Source organism: Anomaloglossus baeobatrachus, chromosome 8 (genome assembly GCF_048569485.1).
Source record: "Anomaloglossus baeobatrachus isolate aAnoBae1 chromosome 8, aAnoBae1.hap1, whole genome shotgun sequence".
Taxonomy (NCBI): Eukaryota; Metazoa; Chordata; class Amphibia; order Anura; family Aromobatidae; genus Anomaloglossus; species Anomaloglossus baeobatrachus.
Window position 1 is genome coordinate 147855522 of NC_134360.1, and position 13053 is coordinate 147868574.

At 46.6% G+C, this 13053-nt stretch overlaps 1 protein-coding gene across 4 annotated transcripts in view; it reads right to left on the reverse strand.

The window, feature by feature from the left end:
* Window positions 1–13053, reverse strand: part of KCNT2 (potassium sodium-activated channel subfamily T member 2) — a 1626062-nt gene that overhangs the window by 226517 nt on the left and 1386492 nt on the right. For all 4 annotated transcript variants that reach the window (XM_075322033.1, XM_075322031.1, XM_075322032.1 and 1 more), the window contains exon 22: window positions 2870–2981. In XM_075322033.1, coding sequence (XP_075178148.1) covers window positions 2870–2981 — 112 coding nt within the window. The remainder of the gene's footprint in view (window positions 1–2869; window positions 2982–13053) is intronic.

Sequence of the window (13053 nt, forward strand, 5' to 3'; positions counted from 1 at the left end):
TCTCGTTAATATTTGATGAACTAATTCACATACTGCTGCTTCATAAACAGCTTGTTTTATAGCTGAATTCATTTCTAAGACCAACAATTAAACTATTGCCTATTGAAGCTGCATTTTAAGGAACAAAAGCAATTATTGAAGAGGTTGTATATGGCCCATAAATCTGATCTAAACGTCCTCAGGGTGGGACTCGCCATATTGGAGCTCTCTTTTGTTTTAAAGGTAATGCATAATTATGCAACTCCATTTTTTATTTCTTCAGTGCGTTAAAAAACATAAAACTGAGACAACTTTGTGAACATCACTGAGAAAAACAGTTATACCATCTTGTGTATACAGCTCCTTTGCAGCCATGACGGCAAACAAACTATGTGAAATCTCATCTTGCTGCCATGTCTGCTCTCCAGCAATTCACTCTCTTACAAACTCACAAAGTAAAATGAGGTTAACTGAGGGATCTGCAAGGAGTTTGTTTTTATATATACTTTATAGTTTTTTGTCTATAGAGATGAATAGGTCTATAGTGGGAGCTGTATACAAAATACAGTAGGATATTTTTATGCGAGAATGTGTAAAGATGCTTTTTTTCATTACATACATACATATGAGTAGTAAAACAAATAGTTGCATACATCCTAAGTCTATATTCTCTCTTAGGAAGGTTTTACAAGTTTGACATTCTCAATCAGAGTATAGAAAGACCATGTGTTGTGCCCCAGGCATGGCGAGCACATTCAGACCAACTGGTGTCTGATGCACAACAAAAAAACATCCACTATACACCACAAAAATTTTGGAATGCAACTACAAGATGGGACACCTCCTACCCTCACCTGTAGCTGTCCGTACTCTCCTAGCCAGTCCCTATAATGTCTCTGCAACTGTAGCCGAGCAGGAACCTGAGACCCTGGGAGATCTTATAGATGCCCTTACTAGTGAGAGGCAGGTGAAGTTGACTAGACCCACCACTGAAGTAATAAGACAAGAGGGTAGGTGAGACAGACAGGGAACAAACAACCAAAATGGAGAAGATATGATATCAGGACAAAGCCACAGCAGCTCCTTCCAGCCTGGCAACTAGAATACAAATGGTTTTGTATCATCAGCAAGGATTGCTGGGAAGCCCCTCTACTTAAATACAAAGGGGCATGGCTACAAAGCAGTTGCAGGTTACATGCACTAGAGGGAAGCTGCAAGCAGTAAAACTGACATTAACTGTTTAAGCACCTAGAGAAATGAAACCATGATAAAATATAGAGTACAAGATGGAAATTAGGTTTTCAAACCCTGAAATTGTCACTAGTCTCCAAAAATAGAGAAACTACTGTGACATCATGTCCAGACTGGCCTAGTCACTAATCTTGTCGCCCAACTCAACAGTCTCATTGGCATATTGAGGATTAGGCAAGGAGACCCAATGACAATCTGAATATCACAGTCTGTACTTGGTCTAAGGGTACCTTCACACTTTAGCAATGCAGCAGCGATCCGAACAGCAATGTGACCTGGTCAGGATCGCTGCTGCATCGCTACATGGTCGCTGGTGAGCTGTCAAACAGGCAGATCTCACCAGCGACCAGTGAACAGCCCCCAGCCAGCAGCGACGTGCAAGCGACGCTGCGCTTGCACGGAGCCGGCGTCTGGAAGCTGCGGACACTGGTAACTAAGGTAAACATCGGGTATGGTTACCCGATGTTTACATTAGTTACCAGCGCACACCGCAATAGCTGTGTGTGCAGGGAGCAGGGAGCCGCGCACACTGAGCGCTGGCTCCTTGCTCTCCTAGCTACAGTACACATCGGGTTAATTAACCCGATGTGTAATGCAGCTACATGTGCAGAGAGCAGGAGCCGGCAGCGCAGGCAGCGTGAGAGCTGCAGAGGCTGGTAACTAAGGTAAATATCGGGTAACCACCTTGGTTACCCGATGTTTACCCTGGTTACAGCTTACCGCAGCTGCCAGACGCCGGCTCCTGCTCCCTGCTCGCTTCATTTGTCGCTCTCTCGCTGTCACACACAGCGATCTGTGTGTCACAGGGGGAGAGCGCCTTTGAAGAAAACGAACCAGGGCTGTGTGTAACGAGCAGCGATCTCACAGCAGGGGCCAGATCGCTGCTCAGTGTCACACACAGCGAGATCGCTAATGAGGTCACTGCTGCGTCACAAAAAGCGTGACTCAGCAGCGATCTCGGCAGCGAGCTCGCTGTGTGTGAAGCACCCCTTAGTCACACACTCTTAATCTATGTTCTTTGTGACTCACCTTTTAAGCTCTTTGGCTTTGTCTGAAGACCACATCCAGTTGCTCAGCAATCTAGATTGCTATTTATTAGTCTAATTCTTACAGTTATTTCCTGACTAGTATGAAGTGTCCAACTCTTGGCAGTGACTGTCTTCCTCTGACATATTCTAGTCTGTATGCTCTTCAGGGGAATGCTTTTGTCTCCCTTCCTAATTACTCTACTCCTGCATTATTGCTACCACCTATACTAATTCATGTCTATTCTAGGGACCACCATTTGGCAATCTTCTTGCAGCGAAGTGTATACCTCAAAACATGGGTTAATAATGAAGACCAGGGGATTTTTAATACTCTACAACCCAGTGCAACCAATGCCAAAAAGATTATGGTTTAGAGAAAAGACATCTCCCAGACATGACCATAACAATGCCTTTTATTCAGAATAAAGGATTCTACTGTATTATGGTAACCATTAAGTTACATGACATAGATATAAATGTTTGCAGATTGAGTCCACAGAACACAAAGTACTTGATAAATATAACATCATGTTTGTACTAAAGATGCTTGAGAACATTCTCTCATATATACAACTCTTTCAATACCAGTAATGTTATGTTTTTTCACTTACCTTCTCAAGTTTAGAGAGAGCTAAAGAATAACAGTCCTTTGCCCTAAACTGCATGAATCTCATATTTGCTGGATGTGTTAGCTCTGTGATGATGCTGAGACTTGAAAATAACCTAAGAAAAATAAATACCCATTTTAACATTTAAAATACATTTTAGGGAAGTAATATTTTCTAGTAGACTTAAAATGAAGACATATACAAGAAAGTTCTTTTAGTATGAAAATTATCTATCTTTCTATATTTGCTTTCTAGTACCACCATTTTTATGTAACAAAACTGAATGCATCTATTCAAGACTGCATTTTGACAGATTACAAGTCTTGATATATTTTCCTTATTAAGTACTGTTGTAACCTATCAAGCATGGTCTGTTATCTTCCTGATGACCCACAATTTTGCCTGTACCTGATACACCATTAAAGGGTTGCTTTTTGTTCCCTATTCATGAGTGCACTCCTACGCTGATTGCTGAGTGGGTTGGACTTCTGCTTGAGTGACAGTTTAGGCCAGCAGCAATGTCACACCACTAGCCTGAACTTTCATACTTATGATGCCACTACATAATGTAAACTTACTTATGCTGTATCAGACGCATTGCTATCATGATAACCAGCTGAGATCCGCTTGGCTCCCATGTCCTCATTGTTGGTGAACTTTGAGCAGTTCTATAAAACTGCTGCTGGACTATTATGCTTTACCGGCACCATTCTATAACTAGCTATACGGCTGGAAAGTGGATAAAAATCCCAGTTGGAAACACTTGGAAGCAGGGTTATAACTACAATAGCTGCAGGGGTTGCAATTGCTCTTGTCCCTAAAGCATAAGATGGTCCTTTTGACCTATATGAAAAGACCAATGATATTGAAGACTGGTAAAAACGTGGAGCTCCATTGGAGCTTTTCCAATGGGACCCATGAGCTTTAAGTTATCCACTGTTTGGAAGAACTATGCATTTGTACCTTTCTTAAACCTGCCGCTGTGGCATGAAATCAAGGCATGGACAACAGTAAAATATAAAAGACAAAGTACCTGGAGAAGAAGTAATTTAGAAAGTTTCTTGATTTTTTTTTCTACTATTATTACTTAAACCGATCCATATAAGGGACTCTTTTGCACTCATTTAAATTGTTGAATTGCTTCCCTGGTGCAAAATGAAAAAACTTTCTAAACAATTTTCATTGCTGCTGTATAGACTGTGCAGCTGCTTCAAAAAAATCATATACTTCTGTTCTTAACATAGGTAGAAACACTGACCATGTTTTTTTCATCACTATATCTTACTTTACAGTGCTTTAGCATCATGGAGGTTTGAGAAGGTTATACACAGTAGATCTGAGTTAGGAGTCAGAGCATAAATAATCCCAGTCTTTGGGGAAGGCAGATCCCAAACGTTGTGCTTAGATCTTGGATAAAGACTACAGCTGTCAGTCATAATTAGACAGGAGAGTTTATGGAACATTTAATGTAGAAAGCCGATGTCACATCTGCATTAGGGAATGTCCATCATTCACTTCTGGTTATAGAGCTCCATGAATTGATATTTCACTTTGTCAGTATTGCTTTTGCTAAAACCTTTCACAAATGTATGTGCAAACACAAGTTAAAGTTTTAAACACTGTCCGATTTACAGAGTTAAACTAGTCAGAGACTTCCTTTAAGTTCATATTTTGTGAAATTGGCATGAGAAACAGACTATTCAAAGACAGTATCCATAGGGGAGTTGTAAGACATAAACCCCCTAGTTACCCAGAAGATCATAAAGAATTTTAATATATTGGCTAAAAAAAAGTCTTAAAGAGGACCTTTCATTAACTTTTTCATGTTAAACTGGACTTACAATGTAATGTCCAAGTGAGTGTTATCAGAGTTCACACTTCTCCCTTTATGATGCTGAGCATTCATGAGCAGGTAACAACTAGAGATGAGCGAACCGCTCCCGGTTCGGCTCGAGGCCGGTTCGCCGAACGGAGGTCCCGTTCGAGTTCGGCTCGTCGAACGTTCGACGAAGCGAACTCGAACTGCATAGGAAACAATAGCAGGCAATCACAAACACAGAAAAACACCTAGAAAACACCCTCAAAGGTGTCCAAAAGGTGACAAACAATTCACAACACATGGGAAAGTGACAAGGACATATACTTATGCAAAAACAAAAGAGCTGGACAAAGAAAAAGAGGAGGAGACACAGCTATATGAGTATGTGCAAGGAAACATCGATGCCATTACTGTGCAACTTGAGCCCTGCTCATTTTAGGCTTCCAATCTGGATAAATTGCCTGAGCTTGCCACGTACGTCTTGGGGATCTTGTCGTGTCCTGCAGCCAGCGTTCTCTCGGAACCTTTCTTCAGTGCTGCTGGGGTCTGCTGACAGATAAGCACACGCGTCTGTCCACTGACAATGTGGACATGGCTCTCAGAGGACTTTTCTTCCCCTGGGTCAGCCAGGGGAGGCGAAAGGCACGCGTATTTTTGAGAGTGCTTCATGCAAAGCATCTTTTTCATTTTGAAAAGGGGCATCAACTAATGTCAGTCAAGAGGGGTGTGTGTGGCCCAATTAGTGGCAACGAGGGAGACTGTGGTTGGAGTCCCCTCGCTGTGTTTCTAAAAGAACCAAAATGAACAAATCATGGCTCTCAGAGGACTTTTCTTCCCCTGGGTCAGCCAGGGGACGGGAAAGGCACGCGTATTTTTGAGAGTGCTTCATGCAAAGCATCTTTTTCTTTTTCAAAAGGGGGCTCAACCGATGCCAGTCAAGTGGGGTGTGTGTGGCCCAGTTAGTGGAAACGAGGGAGACTGTGGTTGGAGTCCCCTCGCTGTGTCTCTAAAAGAACCAAGATGAACAAGTCATGGCTCTCAGAGGACTTTTCTTCCCCTGGGTCAGCCAGGGGATGGGAAAGGCACGCGTATTTTTGAGAGTGCTTCATGCAAAGCATCTTTTTCATTTTGAAAAGGGGCATCAACTGATGTCAGTCAAGAGGGGTGTGTGTGGCCCAGTTAGTGGAAACGAGGGAGACTGTGGTTGGAGTCCCCTCGCTGTGTCTCTAAAAGAACCAAGATGAACAAGTCATGGCTCTCAGAGGACTTTTCTTCCCCTGGGTCAGCCAGGGGACGGGAAAGGCACGCGTATTTTTGAGAGTGCTTCATGCAAAGCATCTTTTTCATCTTGAAAAGGGGGCTAAACCGATGCCAGTCAAGTGGGGTGTGTGTGGCCCAATTAGTGGCAATGAGGGAGACTGTGGTTGGAGTCCCCTCGCTGTGTTTCCGAAAAGAACCAAGATGAACAAGTCATGGCTCTCAGAGGACGTTTCTTCCCCTGGGTCAGCCAGGGGACGGGAAAGGCACACGTATTTTTGAGAGTGCTTCATGCAAAGCATCTTTTTCTTTTTGAAAAGGGGCATCAACTGATGTCAGTCAAGAGGGGTGTGTGTGGCCCTGTTAGTGGAAACGAGGGAGACTGTGGTTGGAGTCCCCTCGCTGTGTCTCTAAAAGAACCAAGATGAACAAGTCATGGCTCTCAGAGGACTTTTCTTCCCCTGGGTCAGCCAGGGGACGGGAAAGGCACGCGTATTTTTGAGAGTGCTTCATGCAAAGCATCTTTTTCTTTTTCAAAAGGGGGCTCAACCGATGCCAGTCAAGTGGGGTGTGTGTGGCCCAATTAGTGGCAATGAGGGAGACTGTGGTTGGAGTCCCCTCGCTGTGTTTCCGAAAAGAACCAAGATGAACAAGTCATGGCTCTCAGAGGACGTTTCTTCCCCTGGGTCAGCCAGGGGACGGGAAAGGCACGCGTATTTTTGAGAGTGCTTCATGCAAAGCATCTTTTTCTTTTTCAAAAGGGGGCTCAACCGATGCCAGTCAAGTGGGGTGTGTGTGGCCCAATTAGTGGCAATGAGGGAGACTGTGGTTGGAGTCCCCTCGCTGTGTTTCCGAAAAGAACCAAGATGAACAAGTCATGGCTCTCAGAGGACGTTTCTTCCCCTGGGTCAGCCAGGGGACGGGAAAGGCACGCGTATTTTTGAGAGTGCTTCATGCAAAGCATCTTTTTCATTTTGAAAAGGGGCATCAACTGATGTCAGTCAAGTGGGGTGTGTGTGGCCCAATTAGTGGCAACGAGGGAGACTGTGGTTGGAGTCCCCTCGCTGTGTTTCCGAAAAGAACCAAGATGAACAAGTCATGGCTCTCAGAGGACGTTTCTTCCCCTGGGTCAGCCAGGGGACGGGAAAGGCACGCGTATTTTTGAGAGTGCTTCATGCAAAGCATCTTTTTCTTTTTCATAAGGGGGCTCAACCGATGCCAGTCAAGTGGGGTGTGTGTGGCCCAATTAGTGGCAATGAGGGAGACTGTGGTTGGAGTCCCCTCGCTGTGTTTCCGAAAAGAACCAAGATGAACAAGTCATGGCTCTCAGAGGACGTTTCTTCCCCTGGGTCAGCCAGGGGACGGGAAAGGCACGCGTATTTTTGAGAGTGCTTCATGCAAAGCATCTTTTTCATTTTGAAAAGGGGCATCAACTGATGTCAGTCAAGTGGGGTGTGTGTGGCCCAATTAGTGGCAACGAGGGAGACTGTGGTTGGAGTCCCCTCGCTGTGTTTCTAAAAGAACCAAAATGAACAAATCATGGCTCTCAGAGGACTTTTCTTCCCCTGGGTCAGCCAGGGGACGGGAAAGGCACGCGTATTTTTGAGAGTGCTTCATGCAAAGCATCTTTTTCTTTTTCAAAAGGGGGCTCAACCGATGCCAGTCAAGTGGGGTGTGTGTGGCCCAATTAGTGGCAATGAGGGAGACTGTGGTTGGAGTCCCCTCGCTGTGTTTCCGAAAAGAACCAAGATGAACAAGTCATGGCTCTCAGAGGACGTTTCTTCCCCTGGGTCAGCCAGGGGACGGGAAAGGCACGCGTATTTTTGAGAGTGCTTCATGCAAAGCATCTTTTTCTTTTTCAAAAGGGGGCTCAACCGATGCCAGTCAAGTGGGGTGTGTGTGGCCCAATTAGTGGCAATGAAGGAGACTGTGGTTGGAGTCCCCTCGCTGTGTTTCCGAAAAGAACCAAGATGAACAAGTCATGGCTCTCAGAGGACGTTTCTTCCCCTGGGTCAGCAAGGGGACGGGAAAGGCACGCGTATTTTTGAGAGTGCTTCAAGCAAAGCATCTTTTTCATTTTGAAAAGGGGCATCAACTGATGTCAGTCAAGAGGGGTGTGTGTGGCCCAGTCAGTGGAAACGAGGGAGACTGTGGTTGGAGTCCCCTCGCTGTGTCTCTAAAAGAACCAAGATGAACAAGTCATGGCTCTCAGAGGACTTTTCTTCCCCTGGGTCAGCCAGGGGACGGGAAAGGCACGCGTATTTTTGAGAGTGCTTCATGCAAAGCATCTTTTTCTTTTTCAAAAGGGGGCTCAACCGATGCCAGTCAAGTGGGGTGTGTGTGGCCCAGTTAGTGGAAACGAGGGAGACTGTGGTTGGAGTCCCCTCGCTGTGTTTTACATGCTTTTAGAAGGGCATGACATGGCTTGGAGGTTGACTTTCATCATCTGCAAACTGTTGGCTACCAAAATGCTGCCTTTCCAACAACTGTGGTTATAGACAATGAGGAACATACTGATGAAGATGAGACGCAGATACCCGATTGGGATGACAACTTAAATATTCGGTCAGGGCAAGAAGAGGCTCGGTCTGAGGGGGAGGGGAGTGCAAACACAACAATTGATGATGAAGTTCTAGATCCCACCTACTGTCAACCCACAGTCAGACACTCGAGGAGGTCAACAGAGGCGGTGGAGGAGGATGCAACCGACGTCGAAGTAACCTTGCGCCTTCCTGGACACAGTCGGAGCACTGGTAGCACGTCTACAACTGCATCCTCAGCCACCACTCTGCCTCTGAGCATTATTCGGGGTGGATCAACAGGTCGCATGGCCTCTAAGCCTTGCCTAGCCTGGTCCTTTTTTGACATAAAAGAAGATCGCCCAAATTATGTGATCTGTAACATTTGGCATGGTTATCTTAGTAGATGTCAAAACCTCAGCAGTTTGACAACTTCTTCCATGAATCGTTACATGAATAAATAATATATGGCCTGGTGGAAAGCTCACCGTGCTGCAATGCGGCCTAGCGGAGCCAACCATCCACCGCCTGCCCCTTCCAGTGCATCCGCGCGCTCGTCATCTTCTAGGACTGTGGGGACAGCTGTCACACCTGTTTTTCCACCCACAACTTCCACCACTGTAACCACAACAGGCAGTTTGCTTGGTAGGTCGTCAGTTGGTTTGGAAGGGGAAACAAGTGATTGTGTACAGCTCTCTCAAACATCGATAGCACCAACGTTGGATGAAGGCAACATCATGTCTCCGCCTGCACTTTCCTCACAAACCTGCATTTTTCCAGGGACACCCTACTCAACACCGTCTACACACAGCAGCCAGATCTCTGTCCCTCAGATGTGGTCAAATAAAAGGCCACTTCCTGCGACCCATGACAAAGCTAAGAGGTTGACTCTATCCCTCTGTAAGCTGTTGGCTACCGAAATGCTGCCTTTCCGCCTAGTGGACACACAGGATTTTAGAGACCTTATGTCTGTCGCTGTGCCCCAGTACCAGATGCCTAGTCGCCACTACTTCTCTAAGAAAGGTGTGCCCGCGCTACACCAGCATGTCACACACAACATCACCGCTTCCTTGAGAAACTCTGTGTGTGAACGGGTGCATTTCACCACCGATACTTGGACCAGTAAGCATGGACAGGGACGTTACATGTCGCTGACTGGCCACTGGGTAACTATGGTGATAGATGGTGAAGGGTCTGCTGCACAAGTCTTGCCGTCCCCACGACTTGTGTGTCAATCCTCTGTCTGTCCAAGTTCCGCCACTGCTTCTGCATCCTCCACCTCATCTGGGTCCTCCACCTCCGCCCCAAGCCTGCCTGGTCAGGCCACCAGCGTTCTCACTGCGCAGAAGGAATCACGCACCCCTCATTACTATGCTGGCAGCAGAGCGCAACGGCATCAGGCGGTCTTTAGCTTGACATGTCTTGGGAATAAGAGTCACACAGCTGAGGAGTTGTGGTCAGCTCTGCGGTCCGAGTTTAATAAATGGTTGTCTCCACTCAACCTGCAGCCTGGTAAGGCCGTGTGCGACAATGCTGCAAACCTGGGTGCGGCCCTTCGCCTGGGCAAGCTGGAACACGTGCCTTGTATGGCTCACGTGTTGAACCGAATTCTCCAGCAATTTTTAAAACACCATCACGGCCTACATGGCCTTGTGCAGCGGGCACGCTCGCTATGTGCTCACTTCCATCGTGCGCACACAGCAGCTCAACAACTTTCATCACTCCGGAAGTCTTAGGGTCTGGCAGTTAAACGCCGGAAATGCGATGTTCCGACACGCAGGAATTGTAATCTGCACATGTTGCAGCGTGTGTGGCAGCACCGCAGAGCCCTGCTGAAATACGGTATGACATATATCCTGGGATAACTTGATCAAGAGGTGGTGCAGATCACGCTGCTGGAGTGGTGTCAGATCAAGGACCTATGCACCCTGCTACACAGTTCACAAATGTCGACGAAGATGTTTAGCACTGGCAATGTCATTCTCAGCGTGACAATTCTGGTCATCTACATGATGGAGCACACTGTAATTATTATTCGGAGTCAGGTGTTGGGACAAGAGGAAGGGGAGGAAGTACAGGAGGAGTCATATGCGGAAGGGATAACAAGATCTACGAGGTCCAGATGGTCAGCGGCACCTATGCGGCAGTCATGGTGAGGGAGAGGGATTAATAAGGGCGCATAGTATCAGCAAAAAGTGTTGATGAAAGTGCAGGAGCCCATGAAGAAATGGAGGACGAACTGGCGATGGGCATGGAAGACTCAGCAGATGAGTGAGAGCTTGCTCACATTTCGGTTGTGCGAGGTTGTGGGGAGAGGGCAGAGGAAGGATGCACGATTCTCACCTCTCTGCCACCAACACACCAAGGACTTGGTCCTCCTGGATGCACAAGACACATGAGCGCCTTCTTGCTGCACTACCTACATGACCCTCGGATTGTATGAATTTGAAGTAATCCTGAATACTGGGTTGCCACACTGTTAGATCCCCGGTACAAGACAAAATTTGGCGAACTAATTCCTGCCATAGAAATGGACGCACGTATACAGGAGTATCTGCAGAATGTGGTACGCAATCTTAGATCTACTTTTCCACTAAACACCAGTGCTGCACAGAGTGAATCTCAACGCTTTGTCATGGATAGGAGGAAATGGTCTTTTACTTGTCCACATCGGAGGGACCGAGGGATGGCTGCTGTGCTGAGATGGCGTTGAGTACGGTGTCCCTGCACAGTTGCACTTTTGGTCATATCCCAAAATGAGTTGAAAAAGGACAGATGCTGTTGGAAAGGGGAACAGGTGTGTTGGAAAGGGGAAAAAAGTTTTGGTCCATGGATTTGGTGGTTAAGCAACTGTAACATTTGCTGAAGAAACACCATCTGTTACAGTGGCACTGGAAGATTTGGATAAAGTGGTATATAATCTGTGACCGCTATATAACGAAAATTATTAAGAAAAGAAAGAGAAAGGTATATATCCCCATCAGCAGTCAGTGTCCACCGTGCTCCCAGTTGGAAAAGGAGAGGTTGGCAACTGGAAGGTTTGGTGGAGGATACAGAGCTGTGTGGCTATGAAACTAATAGTAGCCTGAACCGAGTTAGACGCCATTCGGATCTGGAGACTGTGAGCCCTGTTAGCGTCACAGGGTCCATATGCCCACCCAGCCCAGGAACTCCCTGTTAACAACACAGGGGCCATTGAGTCCGCTGACCGTGTGCGTAGGGGCACACCTGTGGACAGCAGGCGCATCAGCAGCAGCAGGCCTGTTAATGCCACTGGGCTGCACAAGCAGGACTGGTAGGACAGGAGCTGGTCTTAACCGTTCTGCGTTACCAACTGTGGTGGTGGCCTGCATCGACACCCTATCCCTGCCTACCTCTGGCCTAAAGCCGCAATGGGTTCAACACATAGAGGTGTGCTCTTTCGGAGCATAATAGAAGACTGCGCACCTCCTTGTTGGCTCCAGCCCCTTTTATAACCTGGGTCCGCCCCAAACCAGGGTGAACCACAATGCACCTCCTGTAGACAAAAGTAGAGTGACACGTCATGAGTGGCATAACTAGCGTCCTATTTGGAAACGCAACTTCAATGATGACCTCATGGCTGCCATGACCCAAACACCTCACCAGTCATCGTCTGACCATCAATAATGCGGTGACAAGTCATAGGTGTGGGCCTCTGCAAGCCATTTGGGAGGACACCTGATGCCCTGTGGTCTATATGGGACCCCCACATCAGGGCCAGGGCCAAAGAGTTCATTACCGGACCTAGACTCTGATGCAGGAAGTGCCTGAGCATGCTCAGTAGCATGAAATACAGTCTCTGAAAAAAGACTATCAGCTTTAGCATGGTGTCTAGGCACAAAACAGGACTTAGACCCGGCACGGAATGCAAGCACCTGTGCAAAGAGGCTTTTCACACTTAGTGTGGGAGCATGCGCTGTATCCCGAAAAGAAGACTTAGCGTCAGGAATAACACAGTCAGGCTGAGCATACTCACTACGCGAAACACTGTAATTATGCTGCAGCTGGGGTACATCGGCACACGCATGCGCACTAGCTGCCTCTCCACACTTAGATGTGGAGGGGAAATTGCTCTTGGAGATGCTGTCTATGAACAGAAGGAAAAGCTAAAGGAAGCCTGACTTTCTATCCCTCCGAATTATGAAATGCAGCAATGAATTCCATGAGTTTGCTATAACATTAGCGTAGCAAAATGTGCATGAGGGTGTCATGTAGAGGTGCTAGAAATAGCTTGTCACCAGTGGGGCACTAATGGAATACAACAGCCAGTTCTATGATGCCACTAAATGGCAGTATTTTGTGCTATCATTATAGCTTATTAAAAACAGAGCAGGAGGTTGTCATGCAGAGGTGCTGCACATAGATTTGCAGTAGTGTGAATAGACAAAAGTACAATAGCCACGTTTAGGATGCCACTAGGTACACTGAGTGTTTGCTAGTATAATGGCTGAGTTAAAAAAGGTGGAGTGTGCAATGCAGGCAGACGTGCTGCAAATATGTTTACAATAGTGTGAATAGACAAAAGTACAATAGCCACGTTTAGGATGCCACTAGGTACACTGAGTGTTTGC